We start from the raw sequence: 20,131 nt of genomic DNA, 5'->3' as shown, positions 1-20,131 counted from the left end.
GCAGAACCCCAGTTCTTACCACGCCTCTGTTAGATTCCCACATCAGTTCCTTGTTGGGTGGAGTGAGAACTCTGGGATTTTGGCTTCTCTAAAAAACACAAATATTATAAGAATGTGCTTTTGTTTTAACCCCAGGTGTGGGGACGTGGGGCTGCTTTGTCTGCTGCAGCTATGATTTGCCTCGTGCTCTAGCAGAGACATCTGCACATAGATTCTGTGATTGTGTGACATTTGGAATTCTGGGAACTTTTCAGAGAATATATAAATGCTATAGAGAGGCAGGGTGGGTGGTTGTGGGTTGTTGCTGGGGTGGGGGTTGTTAGTAGCTGTACTCAAAGAAGAAACAAAGGAAAGAAATTATATTCAGAGATCTCTATCTCACTCTCTTCCCTCTATTGTTTCTGTCTTATCTAGTGATAGGGGGTGAAACCAAGGGTGGGGGGATAAAGGGTGGGGAAAAGTACCCACAAAGTAGCTAAGGTCAGCTATAGTTCAGTCGCCTCCATTTCTCCTGCTAGCTGTAGAGGCTGAAGATAAAGAAGGGATCTGTGATGGTTTGAATGACAATGGCTCCTATAGGCTCATACATTTGAATGCTTAGCCATAGGGAGTGACCCTATTTGAAAGGATTAGAAGGATTAGGAAGTATGGCCTTGATAGAAGCGGTGTGTCAATTGGGGAGCCCACACCAGGTTCAGTTTCTCTCTCTCTCTCTCTCTCTCTCTCTCTCTCTCTCTCTCTCTCTCTCTCTCTCTCTCTCTCTCTCTCTCTCTCCCCCCTACTGATCAGTATGTAGGTCTCAGCTACTGCTGCTCCAGTGCCTACCACCATGATAACGGACTAAATCGCAGCAAGCAACCAATTAAATTGTAACAGTTGCCTTGGGCCTTAATCGTCGTGGTGTCTCTTCACAGCAATAGAACAGTGACTAAGACAGTATGGTATCCAATCACAAAGGCCAGAAGAAATTTACATGATCGGCTGACCACATGCTGGAAATCACAGCAAAGACAAGAATGAAGTAGATCTCCGGCTGGCAAGCTGGTTCAGCAGGTAAAGATCTGAGTTTGATCCCCAGGATCGACGTAGCAGAAGGAGAAAACTGACTCCACAGACATGATGGGGTATGCCAGAGGCCACACAAATACAAACATACACACACCAAAACAACAACAACAACAATGGGGGGAAAGATGGAGGAGGAGGAGGAGGAGGAAGATCTCCATGGACAAATACTTGGAAAATGTGTCAGAATATACTGTAGAATGATGAGAGGAAAGCCAAGTAATAAGAGCAATTAATAAAGCGTGGGCTCGTCTTTATTTAATATGCCCTGGGAAAAGCCTGGAAGATAAGCCAGGCTGTAAGTATGATCTACCTATGTCTGTATGAGTCCAGAGAAAGTGAGATCCCAGTCCTCGCAGATATGCAAATAAGACGGGCTTTAACAGGAAGGGACGCTGCAGAGCCTCCACAAGGCTCTGACACCATCTGGGCTGTGCTGCAAGTGAGAGAGGGGCGGTGAGGAGCAGGGAACAGAGTCCATTCCCTAAGGAAAGGGTTAAGTATCCCGCGCTCCTGTGGGCGGGCTCGCCGACGAGATCGGCAGAGCTGGGCTCTGCTGGCCAAGCCTGAGCATCTCCGAGGATGCGCCTCGGAGAGAGGCTGCAGGGACGCGCGCAAGGTGAACGCATGGCTGCGGATGCAGCGCGCAGGTGAGGAGCTGGCCGAGGGAAGGGGAGATGGCGGGACCCAGGAAGGCAAGGAGCAAGGCCTGCAGCCCCCTTCGCGGGCACGGGCGACCAGGCCTACACGGTGCAAAACCCCACCCGAGACACTGCGGGAAGGCATGGAGCCAGGGAGAGAGGAGCTGGAGAAGGAGAAGAGAGGTAACCCGAGATGGACCAGCTTCTGCAGGCTGTCCTGCAGAGGCCCTCACCCTGCTTCCCCTCCCCCCTTCTTTCTCACCTAGTCTCTGCGGCTGATTGATTTCATCTCCCCTCAGAACTGTCCAGCCATGGGACCCCAACGCTAGGCAAGCCCCTGCCTGGACTGCTGGTGCCCACATCTCTTGCATCGGGGGTGGTAGGCAGATGGCATGTTATTCACTGGAGGCCCACCTCAGCCATCTCCTCCTCTGCAAAGCTTCAGAGCTGTGCAAGATGAGTCCTATGGGCTTTAGTATGCTAGTGTTCTCAGCTGGCTGCGCGACCTTGGACAAGTTGCTCAACCTCTCTGACTCTTGGTTGCCCACTTTCCTTTACTGTGTGATGAGTACATGCACCTGCTTGTATGGGAAGGTTTAGAACAGAAGCCTAACTGGGCAAACAGTTCAACATAGAGTATAGTTATCAACCTATATCCACACCAGGGGCCCAGGTGCTTCCTTGGCACACCTCAGCCCCAGCCTGGGGACTTGATGGGTCCTTAGACCCCAGCCTGACCAACGAGCAAGCAGAACCTGGGACTTAGTTTGAGAGAGGCCTTACCAAAGCTTAAAGACAGTCGGAATTAAAGCTGCAACTGGACCCAAGAGGTCTTTGAATCCCCTGAAACTTTCCACAACCTCTGATGAGCCTAGGGGACTCTTAGGAAGGGTACCTGGGGTCACCTCAAGCTTCTCCTAGTGTCTGAGCCACCGAAGGTGGTTCTATCCAAGAGAAAAAGGACACAGTGCCTGCCTGAACACAGCTGGCCCTCAGCTGGCTCCACGGCTGGTCCCTCCCTGGCCTACTTAAGGATGGACTTAGGAATAGGGATCTCATGGGAATATCACCCAGGCCAGGATTGCACAGGGGCTGAAGGTGTAAAGGAAAGAGACAGGAGCCCCAGGTCAACGGCAGACAGGACCTGGATTACCAGGGGGCATTGCTCCGGGTAGGTAGAGCCAGGAACAGAAGGTGTCCCTGGGGAGGAGTGTCTAGGCCAATACAAACTACCCTCCAGTCGTCCCTGGACATGATGCTGACCTCTTTCCCTTAAAAACAAAAACAAAAAAACAAAAAAACCCACTACTACTCAGACCTCATCACTTTTAAGCTTTCCAGTCCTTGTGATGATTTACAGGCACCCTTGCTGTCAAGCCCCTGCCTTCTGACCGCCAAACCCAGGAGATGTTCTGAACTCACTGAGTTCGTTCCCACTCTAGAGCCTTTGCATATGCTGTTCCCACTGCCAGATGCTCTCCCCTCAGAGCTTCAAATGCCTGACTCTCTCTTACCATTCCACCTTTGCTTGAGGATCTCCTCAGAGAGGCTCTCCTGGCACCCCTGCTGGGACTCACATCTGTTATCGTCTAACCACGTCTTATTTTCCTCAAAGCTAAACTTCATTGTTTTACACAGTCCTTATTTCTCAGGCCCGCCTGCAACTTGATAGGTAGACCAGGCTGACTTTGAGCTCACAGAGATCTTCCAGTCTCTGCTAAGGACCTGAACTTTAACACTTTAAAAAAAATTCTATGTATCGTGTGTGTCTGCGTGTGTGTATGAGTGTGTGTCTTCGTGTGCATGCATGCATATGTGGAGGTCAGAGAACAACCCAAGGGAATCCGTTTTCTCTTTCCACCATGTGGGTCCTGGTCAAGAATTGAACTCTCAGATCATCAGGCTTGGCAGCAAGCCCCTTTATCCACTAAGCCATCTCATTGGTCCTTAACTTTAAAATCATGTATTGTCCATCTTATTTAGAACGGTCTCTCCATAGCGGGGAGGAGGCAGTCTTCTCAAACTTGTTCACTGCTACATCCCAAGGTCTGTTCAGTTTACTTGTTGAACTAGTAAAGGGGTTATGGGGGAAGAACCTTTCCAGACAAAGGCTGAGAAGATAGGGCCCTGCTATCAAAAGTTCCTACTGTGGGTCTGACCTTCGTGTGTCTCATTAGTTATACATCATATGAATCCCCTGAGGTAGACACTCTTGTTAGCGTCATAGAGATAAGCGCCAAAACCACGATGCTGAAAAGCAAAGTAACTCACCCAGGAGACAAGATGCCAGGAATCTAACTCAAGGTCCTCCTCAAATGCAGGGGCGTGTTCCTCTTTCTCTTTTATCAAAGTTGGGTGTTGATAAATCTAATTCGAGGGCAGGCAGGAAGGCTCAGCGGCTAAAGATGCTTGCCACAGAGCCCGATGACCTGAGTTTGATCCCTGGGAACCACATGGAAGGAGAGAACTGATTCCCACAAGTTGTCCTGCCCTCCAAACGCTTGCTGTGGCAGATATCCCCCCTTAATTAAATGCATAAATGTCATTTTAAAAACTTAAATCTGTTTTCAGGGACTGGAGAGATGGCTTAGCTAGCTAGAGCAAGCAGTCCTTCCTGCTCTTGTAGAGTATCCAGCACTGAGGGTGGGTGGCTCCCACATGCCCCTAACTCAGCCCTTGGACAATCAATCCCACACTCTCCCCTGGCAATCACAGGCACTGAACTTAATATATACAACTACTCTTGTCATACATATATGTGCATAGGAACATATATATGTATATCATAAATAAGATGCACTTACTATATACAACTACCCTATCATGTATGTGTGTATGAGTATATCTATCTATCTATCTATCTATCTATCTATCTATCTATCTATCTATCTATATTAAATACTTAAAAGGCTGGGCCTGGGTGGCATGCACACCTTTAATTACAGCACTCAGAAGGCAGAGACAAGGAAATCTCAGTTCTACACCAGCTTGGTTTACATAGTGAGTTCCAGGTCAGCTAGGACTACATAGACCCTGCCTCAAAAAATAAAATCTTGGGACTGGAGAGATAGTTCAGTGGTTATGAGCACTGGCTGCCTTTCCAGAGGACCCAGGTTCAATTCCCCACACTTACATGGCAACTGACAAACTGTAACTCCAGTTCCAGGAGATCTGACACCCTCATACCAATCAATGCACATAGATAAATAAAATAAAATCTTCAAGAAAAACATAGATTTCATCGGGTAAAGAAGGCAGCCCATCTTGAGGGAACAGAAGCCGGTGTCAGGGCAGAGGCTGAGTCACCTGACCTGGCCGCAGCCTTGGAAGGCCAGGAATAGAGCTTGTATTCTCTCCCAAGAGCAATGGGGAGTCAGAAGGTTTTGAAAGCAAAGGAAGTGGTGTGAGTAGAGACCCAGTTTTTGTTTTTTTTTCTTTCAAAGATTTATTTATTTATTATATATAAGTACACTGTAGCTGTCTTCAGATACACCAGAAGAGGGCATCAGATCTCTTTACGGATGGTTGTGAGCCACCATGTGGTTGCTGGGAATTGAACTCATGACCTCTGGAAGAGCAGTCGGGTGCTCTTAACCGCTGAGCCATCTCTCCAGCCCGAGACCCAGTTTTTAAAAACTTTAAAACCAGGGACAACACTGTTGTTTAATGCTTCTCTTCTTTCCCATCAGCCCCCTGAGGACGTCTTGGACCGGTCAACCCTCATGCCATCTCTCTCTGATTGGTCATTTCTTTCTCTGCTTTTGTAGACTTACCAGTGAATTCTAGAGGTCAAGGGCTGTACACTCAGGCACTGAATTAGACCATGGCCCCCAGCCCACAGGCCTGTGCATCTCCGCTTCTGCTCTTGCTGCTGCCATGCCTGGGGGCTGGCCCTGCCTTGGTCAGAGGCCTTCCCAGACCCCTTGAGAACTCAGAACCTCACGTGATTCCGTCAGAGCCACGTACCTTTGACCTCTTCTGGGAGAAGCTGGACAATGAGAGTTCCCGGCACAGTGGCACCCCCCAGGCCCATGCTGAAGGGCCCAAGAGGCCTGCAGACTCTCCCCTCGGACCAGCACTGCACGGGCCCAAAGTAGCCCCCGGGGTCGTCCAAGGTGAAAGACTCCTAAGAGCTGATGACCTCCAGCTGGCCCGAGCACTCACCTCCCAAGGCTGGACAGGACCTCCTGACTCACAGGAGCTTCTGGAGACAGAAGCACCAGAACCCCACCCCATGGGAGCACCCCATCTCACTCTTGTCCCTACAACTCCTAGCTTTCAACTCACAGTAGCCACACTTGACACTGCCTCACAGAAGCCTGGAGGCCCAGCAGGACAGCAGCCACCTAGGGATGAGGGGCTAATGGCCAAAGCCAAGACCCACACACAGGCTTTGCCCTGGGGTTACCAGGGTTCTCCCCACATTCTGGTACCTGAGACGGGTGCTGTGAGGACACTAGTGTTGGGGAAGCAGGGTGGACATGAACAGGGCCTCCAGGAGGCTGTCCAGGGCCCCCTACTCACCCAGCAGGATCCAGCAACACCTGAGGTTGGATCAACACCCCCAGTTGAGGCCCCAGTTGAGGTGAAGTCCACTCCAGAGCCTGGAACCCAGCTAGACCGGGCATTGGCCAGAAGCCTTCCTCTTCCTGAGGGGCTGCCAGCTGAACCCTCCAAAAAGGGTGGAGCTGGGGATACCTGGGAAGTCAGCTCTCTGGGACCCCAACCCGAACAGACTGACCACCATGGAGGACAAGATTCCCCAGCACCCCCGCCTATACCACCTGCAGCCTCAGACATTTCTGATGGGCACCTAAGACCAGGTATGTATCAGCATGAGGGGACTGAGTGGGGTTTTGAGGGACAGTGGTCCAAGACAGCTAGGTGTAACTCCGAATGTCATTTCCCTCCTTTGGAGGAATTAGGGTGATGGTGCCTCCCTCCTGAGGGGCTGGGATTTGGGGGAGTACTGGAGGGTCAGACAAGGTAGTGACTATTCTTGCCATTTCAGCAATAGCCTCAATGAATGGAGTAGACCCCATCTCCCCGCAGCGAGTGAGAGGAGCAATGGAGGCCCCAGGAACCCCCAAGTCCCTCATCCCTGATCTCCTAAACTCTGCTCAAGCTGCAAATGGAACAGAGAGCCCTATGAGGGCCCTGCAGCCAGGTGAGGCCACGGCTAGGGGTGAGGGGAGAGTCACCGAGAACCTGTGCTTAGCGATGGGGCAGGGACCAGGGTTAAATGGAGAAAGCACCTGCTGAAAGGAATAGGCTAGGACCTCTGACAAAAGCAAACCAGTGGTCGCTGGAGACTCCAGGACAAGACATTAGCTCTTTTGAGCCCAAATGTTCTTCTGTGCAGCATAGACATATCTTGTGCGGTCATCCTCCATCCCACCCGGAACCCCAGCACTCTGGATGCTGAGACAAGAGGATCACACGTTTGAGACCTGCCTGAACTACATACTGAGTTCAAGGCCGGTGTGAGTAGCTCATTAAGACCCTGTTTCCAAAATCAAAATTAGAAAGGGCTAGAGATGCAACTGAGTGGTAGAATTATTATTGCCTGGCATATGAAAGATCCTGGGTTCAATTTCCAGTACCATCATCACTACCACCACCACCACCAAAAAAGAAAAGAAAGGAGGTTTACATCTGCCTTGTCTTTGACGGGAAAAGCTAGACATATGCCGTGATCCAGTGACGGTGGCAGGTGCTAATATCTCCATTTGACAGACAACCTTGGAAAATTAATTTACCAACTATACTTTTGAATATGGAAAAATCAAAAGCACTTTGTGTTTGTTCGGGGTTCTGTTGTGTTGTTTCTTATTTGTTTTGAGATAGAGGGGGTTGGTCTTAGGTAGCCTAGACTGACGTTAACTTATTATGGTTGCTGAAGATGGCTTTAAAGTCTTGATCCTCCTGCCCCGCCTCCTATTACAAGCATGTAACTCCACACCCCACTTTCCACAGCTCTTCCCAAGAAACCCTTTTAATGTTGTTATTATTGCAGATGAAGCCGAGGAATGGCCGGGTCGCCCACAAAGCCACCCTCCAGCACCCCCTGTCCAGGCCCCCTCGACATCTCGGCGTGGTCTCGTTAAAGTCACCACACAGAGAGCTCTGGGGCAGCCACCCCCTCCGGAGCCCTCAGCCAGCTCCATGGTTCCCATCCCAGCTTCTAGCCCCCCAGCCAATGCCACCGCACCTCCCCTACGTTGGGGACCCCTGCGGCGGGTGCTGAGTTTTTCCTGGGAGCTTCATGTTTATGGGGTGGGAGTGCTTTTCCTGCTTCCAGCATTGTTGGCATTGGTCACACTGGCAGCCGCCCTAGCGGGACCCCGATTGGCATTAGTGGCTGCCGTGCTGGTGTTGGTGGCTTCAGGGCTCCGATCTGCCTACATGCTCACGGATCCTTATGGCTCTCAGGCCCGGCTGGGAGTACGTGCAGGTCTGGTGCTATACAACTTGCCCTTCCCCTTGCTACTCACTGCTCTGGCAGCACTCACCCTGCTGGGCTTGGGTGCTGGTCTGCCACAGCCTCTACAGAAGCCGCTTCTGCTGGGAGTCGTGGCACCGGTGCATGGCGCAGGTTTGCTGGCTACCGACCTGTTCTCCACTAGCCCTGTGCTCAACCTTCTGACACAAGGCTTATCTTGCGCCTGGGGCGCGTCAGTGGCTCTGGGCACACTCTGCCTGTGCCGTCGCCGCCTGCTGGAAGGCCCTCGGGGCTGGGATGCCAGTCCAGGCCCCCGGCTTTTGGCTGTGGCGGGCTCACTGGGGCTATTGGCCAGTGGTCTGCAGTTGGCGGCCTCGCTCTGGCTGTACCCAGGGCCTGGCCGGGAGGGTCGCTTCTCCTGGGCTTGGTGGGGCGTGCACTTTTGGCTGCGTCTGCTGGAGTTGACCTGGGCACTGGCCCTGGCGCTGGCCGCCCTGGCTGCCACTCGTCCCAGGCCGCCCACAGAGCACGCTTGCTGGGCTAAGCTGCTGCGCCTGGCTTGCCCCGCGCCCACTGGCAAGAGCGAAGTTCCCGAGAGACCCAATAACTGCTATGCGGGGCCCAGTGGCGTGGGCACAGGCGGCCTGGACATCAGCAAAAGTCTCATCCGCAACGCTGCTGGGGAAGGTGGGCTCCCTGCTACGCCTGGTTCTGGACCCTGGGGTTCGGCTGCATCGTTGGGTCGTGGTCGTCCAGGTGGCCCGGGGATGTCCCGAGGTAGTGTGGGGCCTGCACCGTCGCTGAGTGAGCTGGATCTGAGGCCACCGTCGCCCATCAATTTGAGCCGCAGCATCGACGCCGCGCTCTTCCGGGAGCACTTGGTTCGAGACAGTGTGTTCCACCGCTGCGGTCTCCGTGGCTTAGCCTCCTCGCCGCCAGGGGGCGCCCTGCGGCCTCGCCGCGGCAGCCAGCCCGACGCTGAGCTCGATGGCGCGGGCACATCGCTGCTCCGAGGCCGCTGCCGCTCTCTCAGTGAGGTGTGCTTGCGCACGTCGCTCCCGCAGCACGTGGTGAATCCGCCCGTCGGCGCGGCGGCCGCGGGGACTTCGGGCAGCTCCCTGGATAGCTTCTCCAAGGGCTCGCTGAAGATCAGCTGGAACCCGTGGCGTCACGGGCTGTCGTCCGTGGACAGTCTGCCCCTAGATGAACTGCCCAGCACCGTGCAGCTGCTGCCACCACCTACCCCAGCCCCAGCCCCTGCTCCTGCCCGGGCCGGGGAGCCTCAGGGCGAGGGCCAGCCGCGCTGCAAGTCCAGCGAGTCTCACAGCGCCTCCAGTGACACTATAGAGCTCTAAGCAGCTATGGGGAGAACCTCTCCTCAATGTCCACATGAAGTGGCTAAGCCAAGACAGTTGAGCATTTGAAAAACTGGCCTTCCAGGGCCTCCACCTGACTGCAGCTCCTGGGTACAGCCGGGCTTGAATTTACCTGACTCGTTTTGATTTTCTTTTTTAATATCTCTATTTTTTTTCAGCAGATATTTTGCACAAAGGCCGTGAGTTACACGGAACACAGGGTGGACGTGCATGGATTTGACCATGGGGGACAGGGACCAGGTACTCCTGCCCCTCCAGTGTGGAGAGGTGCACTTCACTTGTCCGGATTGACTGTCCTCTTTGTGCCAAAGAAGTAAATCCTTCCGATTAGGCTCATGCCTCCCCTCTGGTCAAGCCAGGATCTCTCCTAACAGGAGAGCCAGGAGACCCTTCCCCACAGGAATCAAGAGCTTTCCAGAGGAATGTTTCCTCCGGCTTTGGTAGGAACAGCCACCCCTATCTCACTAAAAACCTGTCTGTTGTGGGGTCCCCACCTCCTGTAATCCCCACTTTAGGCCTAACCGGAAAGCATTCTGCCCATTTCGGAAATGAGAACAGCTGGTGTTCAACCCAGAAAGACCAACTCCTAAGCTGGTTCCTGTTATCTTTTTCCTTCCTCCACTCCTTCCTGGTTTTTATTTAAAAACATTTTTTTTGTAGATTTATTTTGTGTGTATGAACATTTTGCCTGTGTCTAGTATATGCATCACGTGTGTGACGGTCAGAAAATGAGTCCAGTCCTTTGGGACAGAGGTTGGATGGCTGTGAGGCACTGCATGCTTGCTCGGAAGTGAACCTGGATTCTCTGCAAGGGCAGCCATGGCTCCTAACAACAGACCTCTCTCCAGCCCCTTCCCACCCCTTTTCTATCATGGTAGCCCTCGATTTCCCAGGGTTGTAGAAAACTTCACTCAAGTGGCAATGGTGGGTTGTTAAGACTGAGGCTTTTCCAGTTTCCAAGACCGTCCTTTATTTCCTGAGATGAATAAATAAGTCAATGGCTGGGGTGTGGGCGGTGAACACACAACAGGAGCTGGCAGCATGCACCTGGCAGGAGGCCTATGGGGGCCCCACCCCTGAGGGGACGCCTCTCATCCAGAGCAGGGGCTGAAGCCCACCTGCAGCCTCCCTGGGGAGAAACTGTCTTGGAATTCACACACTGTGAGGCCCGCCAGTCCTCTAGGCAAAGATCTCAAGACAGCAGCTTCAGGACCTCTTTTTCATCCCCCAGGGCCACTGGGGTCCTGGGCTGCTCAGTAAGGCAGGTAAAAGGGTATTTACCCCAGTCTCAAAGAGAAACAATGCTGTCCCAGGTGTCCAGCGGGAGAGAGAAATAACCTCTAGGGGCAGCCTGGGTGGGAGGAAATCCTGTAAGTGGTGGCAGGGATTATCTACCCTTGATGAAGCCCTCCAGCACACGGTCACTGCGCTCTGACAACCAGTACCCAGTCATAGCTGCCACAGCTCCAATGAAGATGGCGGTGAACACCAAGTCCCCCTTAGCAGCAAGTGTGGCCAGTGCACAGATGATCACACCAAAGAACATCTGCTGCAGGACCACCATTTCGTCCTCTGTCATCTCCGCGAAGAAGCCCGCCGACTCTGCAGAGGAGGTGCACCTATCATTGCCCGGTTCCCGGAGCTGCTGCCTGATCACTGCTGCAGGCCTACCTAGCTCACCCATTCACTACTGAGAAAGCCTCTGCAGGGGCTACCACCCTAAGCTGGAAGGAAGCTGGGAGGTGAAGAGGCTGCTAAAGCTTGAAGAGGACGCCAAAGAACATCCAAAAATGGGCTTAGAGATGTGGAATTTTGGTGCCAGCTCTAATTCTCTTTCTACACGGAAGTGAGGCCACCAAAAGCCAACCTTGAGAATGCACAGGGACTGGGTCTCAGGGCAGACAGCCTCTTTGGGAGCTGGGTAGTGGTGGAGCTTCTCTGCTCTCTCTTAGGACCAGCCCAGCCTCCCACCTTGCTTACCTGGGATCTGCTCCTTCACACAGATGCCGTCCTCCTGTCTGAAGCCTTCAGCACAGACACAGCGGTAGCTACCTTCCGTGTTTTCACACTGCTCGTTCTCTCCTGGACACACCACTGTCTCACACTCATCCACATCTGGTGGTGGGGATGGGGGAGCAGGTCGGAGTGCTGACTGCCATGGCTTCCCAGACTGCATTTCACTCCCATCGTCTCAGTGTGCATCCTTGCCCCTCCCATACTCCAGCCCCCTTTGGCAGAAGACTTACCTAGGCACTTGGAGCCCACCTGCTGGTAGCCACGGCTGCATTTTTTGCAGCGCCCTGGCCCTGCTCCCATACAGCCCAGGCAGGCCTTTGCACAATCTGAAGAAGAGAGAGCAGAGGTGAGGGGTCCCCCTGGTCTCAGGCTCCGGAGCCTGAGAAGGCAGAAGTTTGGAGGGGAAGGCACAAAGCACCATCTCCTGTCCCTCTTTCCCATCCCACCTCTCCCCTCGGCAGCTGACACTGACCTCGGCACTCATAGGACCCTTCCGTGTTCACACAGAACTGGGCGGCTCCACAGGTAGCTTGCTCTGTGCCACACTCATCGATGTCTGTGGAGAGGGCAAAGTCTGGGAGTGTCAATTTGCAGGACTAGCAGGGAAACTAAGGTAGGACTGTCAGGAGTGGACTTGTCTATGATCACAAATGTGGTGGGTTCTGCAGGCCAACTTCCAACTCTGAAGTAATGGGGCAGCTGGACCAGCACTACCCAGCCAGACACTCAAGCCTTTATCTGCCCTGCAGCACGGTGCAGCCCTCTGATGGGGGTGGAGATGAAAGTGACATATTCCACCCTTACTTAAGAACCATCAGCCCCTTCTCACTTCCTGAATGCTGAGGCCTGAAGCAGGAGGAGACCATGAGTCAGCATCATCCATTCAACTTATATCTAAGGCAGAGGGGACCTGGGTCCCTGAGGGACTGACAGGATAGCTTCACTGCTAAACTGGACCACTCACATCAGGACTATGAGAAGAAAAGTGTGAGTGTGTGTGTGTGTGTGTGTGTGAGTGTGTGTTGTATGTGTGTGTTGTGTTGTGTGTGTGAGTGTTGTGTGTGTGTGTGTTGTATGTGTGTGTGAGTGTGTGTGTGTGTGAGTGTGTGTGTGTGTGAGTGTGTGTGTGTGTGAGTGTGTGTGTGTTGGGGGAGAGGAGGGCTGGTTTTGGTTTGGGTTTTTGAGACAGTGTTTCACTTTGCAGCCTTGGCTATACTAGAACTCACTCTGTAGACCAGGCTGGGCCTCAAACTCAGGGAGACCCACCTGCCTCTGCCTCCCAAGAGCAGGAATTAAAGGCACTTACCCAAGCTATATGAAATAGCCTGGGTAAATGGTATGTTAAAAACAATTTTTTTTTTAATTTATGAAACAGGGTCTCATGCAACCCAGATTGGCCTGAAACTACTGTTCCCAAGGATGACTTTGAACTCCTAATCTTCCTGCCTTCACCATCCCAGAGCCAAATACGCATGCATTACCACAAGTGGCTTTAAATTCTTGTCATTCTTTAAGAAAAAAAATTTACTATCATTTGCATGCATACATGTGTATGTGTGTGGGCACACTCATGCCATGGCACACAACTGGAAATGAGGGGACAACTTGCTGGTTTTCTCCTTTCAGCATGTGTGTCCCAGGGACTGAACTCAGTCTTCAGCCTTGGCAGCAAGCACCTCTAACTGATGAGTCATCTCCCGGCTAGACTTCAGATCCCACTCTAGATTTTTGTTGTTGTTGCTTTGTTTTTGTAAGATTTGTTTTGCTATGCACACCCCTTTAATCCCAGCACTCAGGAGGCAGAGACAGCTGGATCTCTAAGTTCGAGGCCAGTCTGGTCTACAAAGCGAGTTCCAGAACAGCCAGAGCTACACCGAGAAAGCCAAGCAAAGACCTGGCCAAAGGAGAGCCTCTTCTAAGGTACTCCTGACCCATCAGTGCCTTGCACTGAGCTGGGTGTGGACACGAGTCTTCCCCTGCATGCAGGTCTTTCTACTCTGTACCTGCCTTCCAGCCAGGCCGAGTGTCCTTGTGAATAGGACTATGGTGGTGTAGGCAGGCATATGTGTATAGAGGGGATAAAGCTTGCCCCACCTCCATGTTCCCCACTTACCTACACACTTGAGGTGATGCAGGGCCCAGCCTTTCCTGCACTGCAGACAGTGGGATTCCTCGGGTCCTGTGCAGCGGGCACAGGGACCAAAGCACGCTGGGTAAAAATCGGACAGTGTAAGAACCAGCAGGCAGGTGCCCCGGCTATCCCCGCCCCACACCACAGCTTTTGGCTACCTACCCGAACATACCAGATGGCTGCTGTTGCGCTCTGCCTCAAAGTAGCCAAGGCCACACTGGCCACAGGCCTCGCCCCCATAGCCGGCTTGGCAGTCACAGTGCCCGCTGCCCCCTCGAGTCCCTTCCCCTTCACACTGCCCGTAGCCACCGCAGGGCCTCTCTGTGCCCCCAGGACATGCTGTGGGCAGATATCAGTTGGGTGAGATTTTATACACAACTTTGTCATCCAAGAGGCTATTTTCTATGTGGTCCTAAATATTCTTAAAAAGAAAAATTAATTTTATGATTCACTCAGAAGCTACATGAAATAGCCTATTGTAAACTTTATTTTTATTTAACCTATTTTTTCTCTTCTGAGGGTCTCACTTATGCAGCTCCAGCTAGTCTGGAACTCAGTATACAGACTAGGTTGGCCTCAAACTCAGTTATTCTTCATACACGCACGCACATACACACACACACACACACACACACAGAGTGTTAGTGCTTGAGACACAATCTTAAGGAAGTCCACAGAATTTATCTGAACAGACTGAAAATCCTCCTGCCTCAGCCTCCTAATACTAGCACTGCAGGCCTGTACCTCCGTATCTTTTCTAAAGACTAGATCCACCATTCCAGAAACTGACCCTTTACACCTTGTTTACAGGAGAAATAGCTCTAATAGCTAGGAGCTTAGCGTGGTGGCAACACCCAGAATGCTAACTCAGGATTATTACAAGTTCAAAGCCCAGGCTCACGGGCTCGAAACCAAATAACTAATAGTAAAATAGTAAAATAAATAAATAAACGAACAAGCAAACAAACTAATTAGCACAGGACTGTGCCAAGCTCAGCTCTTGACAAGATATTGTGGAGGTGGACAGATGGGAGCAATGGGGACTTCAGGGCATGTGCCTGCCCCTTCCCAGTCTGACCAGACATGTGAATGAGGGAGGCACAGGTGAAGGCGACAATGATTGCAGCCACACTGCACCTGGCTCAGGCTAGCCCTGTGCTTTTTTTTTTCCTCCGCAGCCTGACCCAGGCCTGAGAGAGAGAGAGATGGTCTGGAGATGTTAAGGGAGTAAGCTGTACTCGCCCAGCCAGGCCTAGCTCCCTGGTCTCAGCAGTCCCCTCCCACCTCCAAAGAGGACCAAGAAAGACTCACGCAGGCAGGAGGGACCGAAAGTCCCAGAGGGGCAGCAGAGCTTCAGGGAATCTGAACAGAGCCACTGGAAGAGGTCAGGGGCTTCTTGCTGCCTGTGAGTAAGGGGCAGAAAGGCAGAAAGGCGAGGGTGCTGACAGTGCGGGAGTGGCTGCCTTCTCCTACTCTCCCCGAATCTGGAATTCAGCTCAACATGGGCCTATGTCCCAGGAACCAGTTGATCAAGGCCCTTTGGGCAGAGGAGTAAACAATCCCAGACTGTGGGCCTGGTACCCAGAGGCAAGTCTTCAGATCTAGATTTGGAAGGCTCTCAACTAGGCTGTCATGCAACTGTTTCTTGGTCAAGTAAAAGCCAGGGCCTGTCTGTGAGCCCCTCCCGCCCCTCACCTGTGGAACCACCAGGCTTCCACCAGCTCCTCGCTGAGCTCTAGCAGGCGGTGGCACTCGAAGTCTGACTTGCTGCACACACCCTCCAGCACCTCCACCAGGCGGGTCTCACTGAGCAGACAGGACAGGGATGAGAAGAACATCGTCCACCCACCTGCTCCTCGGGTCTCTCTCCACCTCCCTGAATACATGACAATATCAAGGAAGGGGCCATGGAACATTAATAACAGACAAGCTATCAGCCCTGGGAATCAGACAGACCTAGATCAGAAGCTAGATGTGTGATTTGGGAAGTCATTAAGTCTCTCAACTCTGGCCCCTCGGTTGTCATGATCTCGATGTCACCCAGGGTGGCCTAGAACTCTCCTGCCTCTACATGCCAGTGTGCAACCACCATGTTGGGCACACTTCTATGGTTACACCTCTGCAGGTGAATCCGGAGTCCTCGGTTCCTGCATCTGACCTGGGATAGCAGGGGTAGCCATGCTGCAAAGACAGGACTAAAATTACCCCATGAGGCCGGGAGGGGTAGCTCAGAGGTCGAGAGAGGATCCCCACAGCTCCTGCAAATATATGATCTATCAAGCACTGGCAAGGATGTAGAAAAACCGGAATCCCTTCCGCACGGCAAGTGAGCCTTTGAGATGGCGCAATCAGCTAAAAGGAGCCACCATGACTCAGCAAGTCCTCGCCAGGCCGCACGCAAACCAGATGGAGAGCAGGTGTCCAAAGCTTCCACCCAAATCTCACAGCCACAGTATTCATAACAAGCAAGAGGCAGACAGCTCAACTGTCCACTAACTGAAGAAAGAAAAGGCAGCATGGCCATTCAGTGGGGAATTATCCCACCTTAAAAGGAATGACGTAATGTGCCGCACATGGCACACGATAGGGATGAGCCGTGGAAACACGAGACTAAGTGAAGGAAGCCAGACATAAACGGCGTCACCACACAGGATGTCAAAGAAATCAGACAGTCCTCACGGGTCTCTGCCTGAGAGAGCATACTGGAGTAGCTGGGGGTTTGGGGGGAGGAAAGATGGGGACAAGAGGTTCAGTGGGTATTGCTTTTTTGGGTGATGAGTAAGTGGTGGCATATATCTGTAATCGCAGCATTCTGGAGGCTGAGGCAGGAGGATCACTGAGTTTGAGGCCAGCCTGAAATATAATAAGGAAAGTGTGTCAAAACAAAAACAGAATTAATAAAAATGAGCAAGTTCTGGAAGCGCACAGAGGTAGTTCCACGGCAGTGAGAATTACCAAGTGTCCCACTGGGGATTTTTTTCCCCCTTTTCTTTTTTTTCTTTCTTTCTTTTTTTTTTTTTTTTTTCGGCCATGTAGCCTTGAATGTGCTACGTAGCCGGGTACAACATTAACCTCCTGCTTCCGCCTCCCGAGTACTAGAATTACAGATGTGTGTCACTGTGCCTGTTTTACTAGGTGCTGAGAAGGAGCCCAGGGTACTGTGCATATGAGAGAAACACTGACAACTCCACTACATTCCCAGCCTGTTACGTTCTTCCATGTGTATTTTACAATATAGGAAATTAGTAATAAACAAGATGTCTACGCCTCACACCTGTAATCTCATCTTTCGGGGAGTAGAGGCAGAAAGATCAGGAGTTCAAGGCCATCCTCAACTATATAGCAACCTGGATGGCCGCCTGGTCTAGATGAGATCATATCTCAAAACCAGATTTTTTTTTTTTATTACATAAAATATGATGTGAGGGTTGGGGAGATGGCCCACTCAGTAAAGTAACTCCTGAAGAAACATGAAGACTTGACCTTGGACTCCAACACCCATGTAAAAGCCCAGCGTAGCCTGGTAACTCTAGCGCTGGGGGAGTGTTGGAGTGAGCTCTAGGTTCAGGGAGAGAACTAAGGTAGGGCAGCCAGGCATGGTATTTAGTTCTAGCACTCAGGAGGCAGAGGCAGGCAGATCTCTGAGTTCGAGGCCAGTCTGGTGTACAGAGTGAGTACCAAAACATAGAGAAACCCTGCCTCGAAAATAAATAAATGGAAAGAGACTTGGAGTCAAAATACCATGAGCACATATATATGCACGTGCACCTGCACATGTATACACACTCGAATATATAACATAAAAAAAAGTTTATACTACAATCTCAAAAACTGAATTTAAAACATTAAAAATAAACATCATGTGTCATATCACGTACTTAAAGGGTTGGACACAGTGGAGAAAGGAAAGAAGAAACTGGGGATCACTATGCCTCAAGAGGTGCAGCACTCACACCAAGACTGGGCCTGAGAACACGAGTTCGATCCCGAGGACTGAAGCAGTGGGAAGAACTGGCGCGAAAGCTGTGCACATGTGTACACAATCACACACACAGAATAAACAAGTGACAAAAAAAATTAGGAAGACACCAAGTATGCACACTTGTAGTTCCAGCACTGTGGAGGCAAAGAGAGGCGGATCTCTGTGAGTTCAAGGCCAGCCATGAGGTGTATATATATTAAACCTAGTATCAAAAGTGGAAAAACTATGTACTAGAATAAAACTTTTAAAGGAAAAGACAGAAGAGCCCACAAGCCATTATGCAGCAGAAGTACTCTTGGTTCTGCTGATTTCCTAAGTGAGGAAACCGAGGGGAAGGAACGGCCAGAGTTCCAGAGAAGTAAGCTGTCTGTCCTTCCAAGTGGGAGCATCATCCAAACCTCTACCACCGTACCGTGGACCAGGTATGGGAGAGAAGAGCAACCCTAGCCACTGGTCTAACTCAGACTCTCTGCTGCCCCTCCTTCAGCATCACCTTGAAAAGCTGGAGGGCCTCTGCCATTCCTGTCTCTAGGCCTTCTTCTCCCTCCATCTCTGGAGTGAGATGGAGGCTACCTGGATGTCCAGGGCACATTTCACCGCCACCATGTTCAGAGGCCTGGCCTGACCCCACCCCTGCCCACAGCCTCTCTGCTGGCAGAAAACACCTGCACAACTCACCTAGTTGCCAGCTGTCTGTAGCACTTTCTCCTGTGCCCCATAAGGAATCTATCACGTCAACTGACGATCTCCGGAGTAGGCTCAGATCTCAATTAGTTTTCACTGTATGCACAACTGGATGTTTTGCTAGTCCATGCTGCCTTTATACCCAGACTACAGAATCCCTCCTTTCCCATCCCCTAGCTGCTCTCCCCACTCCTTCCACACTGCCCTGGCTTCCTGTACTTTGTGAGTGTGACTGAGCTCTTCACTTAAGACCAGAGGCTGGAGATGTAGCTCGGCAATTATTCAGTTCCCACCACAGATAGAGTGGCTCCCAGTCGCCTAACTCCAGTTCCAGGAAATCCATGGCCCTCTTCTGACCTCACATCCAGGACATCTAAACTCCTCTCTAGAGCTTTCTGCTCACTCTGTTCCAGCTGCCTTTGGGAGAAACATAAGGTCAGCCCTCCTACTGCACAAATGGACCATCCTGAGCACCTCCCACCCAGCTGTGGTCTACCCACATTCTTGTTTTTCACCTGACAGGCAGTGTGTACTGTTTGTGTCTACTCTACTGAAAAGCAAGCTTCACGAAGATGGGGCTTGGTTTCCTTATCTGTTGTTCTGAAAATGTTCAGGATCTGGGGAGTGAAATGCTTCCACAGAGAATCTATTCCAACCATCAACAGAACCTGAGAGTTGGGGTATATACCCCCCCCACCCTCCCACACACACACCACTACCTTCTTACCTGTCTTTGTATTTGGACAACTTCTCTTCCTCCCAAGCAGTGTTTCCACCACCAAAGTTGTCCCGGATAGTTCTCTCCAGGCCCTGGAATAGGGAAGGAATTAGGAATATCTGAGTACAGAGCTGGACACATTCATTTTGGGTTTTGTTTGTTTGTTTGTTTTTTGTTTTATTGTTATTTTTTTAAACAAGGTTTCTCTGTGTAGTTTTGGCTGTCCTGGAACTTGCTCTGTAGACCAGACTGGCCTCGATTCACCTGCCTCTGCCTCCCGAGACCTGGGACTAAAGGACTGTGCCACCACCACACCCGGCCTAACATTCTAACATTTCATTATTTTATGTTATTGACCAGGAAACTAAACACTGTTGAGCACCTTACCCGAAGGCCATACAGTTAAAGCAAGCAACCCATATTGGGAGTAGAGACCATGCAGATTTGCATAGAGAGCTCCCCGCTCTCCGATAATGAGCCCCTCCCTCGAGGCTATTAGTGCACCCACCTTGTTGAAGCTGTCCACCAGTGCCCGGCAGGTATGACATGGATGGGGCTCAGCTCGGGGAGCAGAATGGGGAGGAGGAGAGGGTTGGAGCCAGACAGGTCCTGGGAGGCTAAGAAACAGGCTCAAGCACCAGAGCAGAAATGGGACCAGGCCCCTTAGGGGCTGTGGAGCCATCTTTTCCCAGGCTGGGAACGTGCAGATAGAGGGCAGGGGGAGGGTTCACTGGAAAAGCCAGCCTGTAAAGAGGAAAGCGGGTACTCGGTTCTGAAGTGCCTTGGGGCTCAGAGCCCCAGACCTACGTAATTACAAACGAGGATGAATTGGGGTACTGAAAGCAGAGGCGCTGGAAGAGGGGAAAAGAGCCTAATCTACAATTCCAGCAGAGAAATTATTTCTCCGTTACCGTAGGGGGAGGTGGCCGGGATCGCTGGCAAAAGAATAGGCGTCAGCCCATTGTTTTAGGGTCTCAGTGGATTATTAGGGGCCAGAATTAGAGAGAGAGGGTTAGATTCCCAAAATATTCCGAGAGAAAGGCGGATGGGCGGTCCTGGGGGAGGAGCCCGGATCC

The 20,131-nt window shown here is 51.6% G+C and overlaps 2 protein-coding genes across 6 annotated transcripts; one reads left to right on the top strand and one right to left on the bottom strand.

Annotated features, from left to right (window-relative positions):
* Positions 1–1,633: 1,633 nt before the first annotated feature.
* Prrt3 (proline-rich transmembrane protein 3) lies at positions 1,634–10,790 on the top strand. 3 transcript variants are annotated; one of them, XM_087659037.1, is made up of 4 exons: positions 1,634–1,715; positions 5,396–6,529; positions 6,718–6,873; positions 7,723–10,189. In XM_087659037.1, the coding sequence occupies exons 2-4, from the start codon at positions 5,530–5,532 to the stop codon at positions 9,501–9,503; spliced, it is 2,937 nt and encodes a 978-aa protein (XP_087515163.1). In that variant the 5' UTR covers positions 1,634–1,715; positions 5,396–5,529; the 3' UTR covers positions 9,504–10,189.
* Creld1 (CRELD disulfide isomerase 1) lies at positions 10,470–20,096 on the bottom strand. 3 transcript variants are annotated; one of them, XM_087657589.1, is made up of 11 exons: positions 19,967–20,096; positions 19,564–19,799; positions 19,065–19,147; positions 15,367–15,547; positions 14,983–15,074; positions 13,834–14,010; positions 13,654–13,749; positions 12,013–12,096; positions 11,771–11,866; positions 11,505–11,639; positions 10,470–11,126 (listed from the first exon to the last, which is right to left on the bottom strand). In XM_087657589.1, exons 4-11 carry the CDS (start codon positions 15,507–15,509, stop codon positions 10,912–10,914), a joined length of 1,038 nt encoding a protein of 345 aa, XP_087513715.1. In that variant the 5' UTR covers positions 15,510–15,547; positions 19,065–19,147; positions 19,564–19,799; positions 19,967–20,096; the 3' UTR covers positions 10,470–10,911. The 3 variants fall into 3 exon arrangements, with proteins under 3 accessions (XP_087513715.1, NP_001019954.1, XP_087513714.1); NM_001024783.1 differs by having other exon boundaries at positions 15,367–15,477; positions 19,967–20,078; XM_087657588.1 differs by having other exon boundaries at positions 19,564–20,096.
* Between the last annotated feature and the right edge of the window lie 35 nt (positions 20,097–20,131).

The sequence above is a fragment of the Rattus norvegicus genome, chromosome 4 (genome assembly GCF_021556685.1).
Source record: "Rattus norvegicus strain SHRSP/BbbUtx chromosome 4, alternate assembly SHRSP_T2T, whole genome shotgun sequence".
Taxonomy (NCBI): Eukaryota; Metazoa; Chordata; class Mammalia; order Rodentia; family Muridae; genus Rattus; species Rattus norvegicus.
Note: the sequence above shows the minus strand (reverse complement) of the source record. Positions and strands in the feature narration are given on the sequence as shown.

Coding starts and splice junctions, on each gene's coding strand:
- Prrt3 (XM_087659037.1), top strand. CDS start 5,530: ATGGCCCCCAGCCCACAGGCCTGTGCATCTCCGCTTCTGCTCTTGCTG. Junction 6,530..6,717: donor TGATGGGCACCTAAGACCAG/GTATGTATCAGC, acceptor TTGCCATTTCAG/CAATAGCCTCAATGAATGGA. Junction 6,874..7,722: donor TATGAGGGCCCTGCAGCCAG/GTGAGGCCACGG, acceptor TTATTATTGCAG/ATGAAGCCGAGGAATGGCCG.
- Creld1 (NM_001024783.1), bottom strand. CDS start 19,737: ATGGCTCCACAGCCCCTAAGGGGCCTGGTCCCATTTCTGCTCTGGTGC. Junction 19,148..19,563: donor TGGTGGACAGCTTCAACAAG/GTGGGTGCACTA, acceptor TCCCTATTCCAG/GGCCTGGAGAGAACTATCCG. Junction 11,867..12,012: donor AGGGTCCTATGAGTGCCGAG/GTCAGTGTCAGC, acceptor TCTCTTCTTCAG/ATTGTGCAAAGGCCTGCCTG.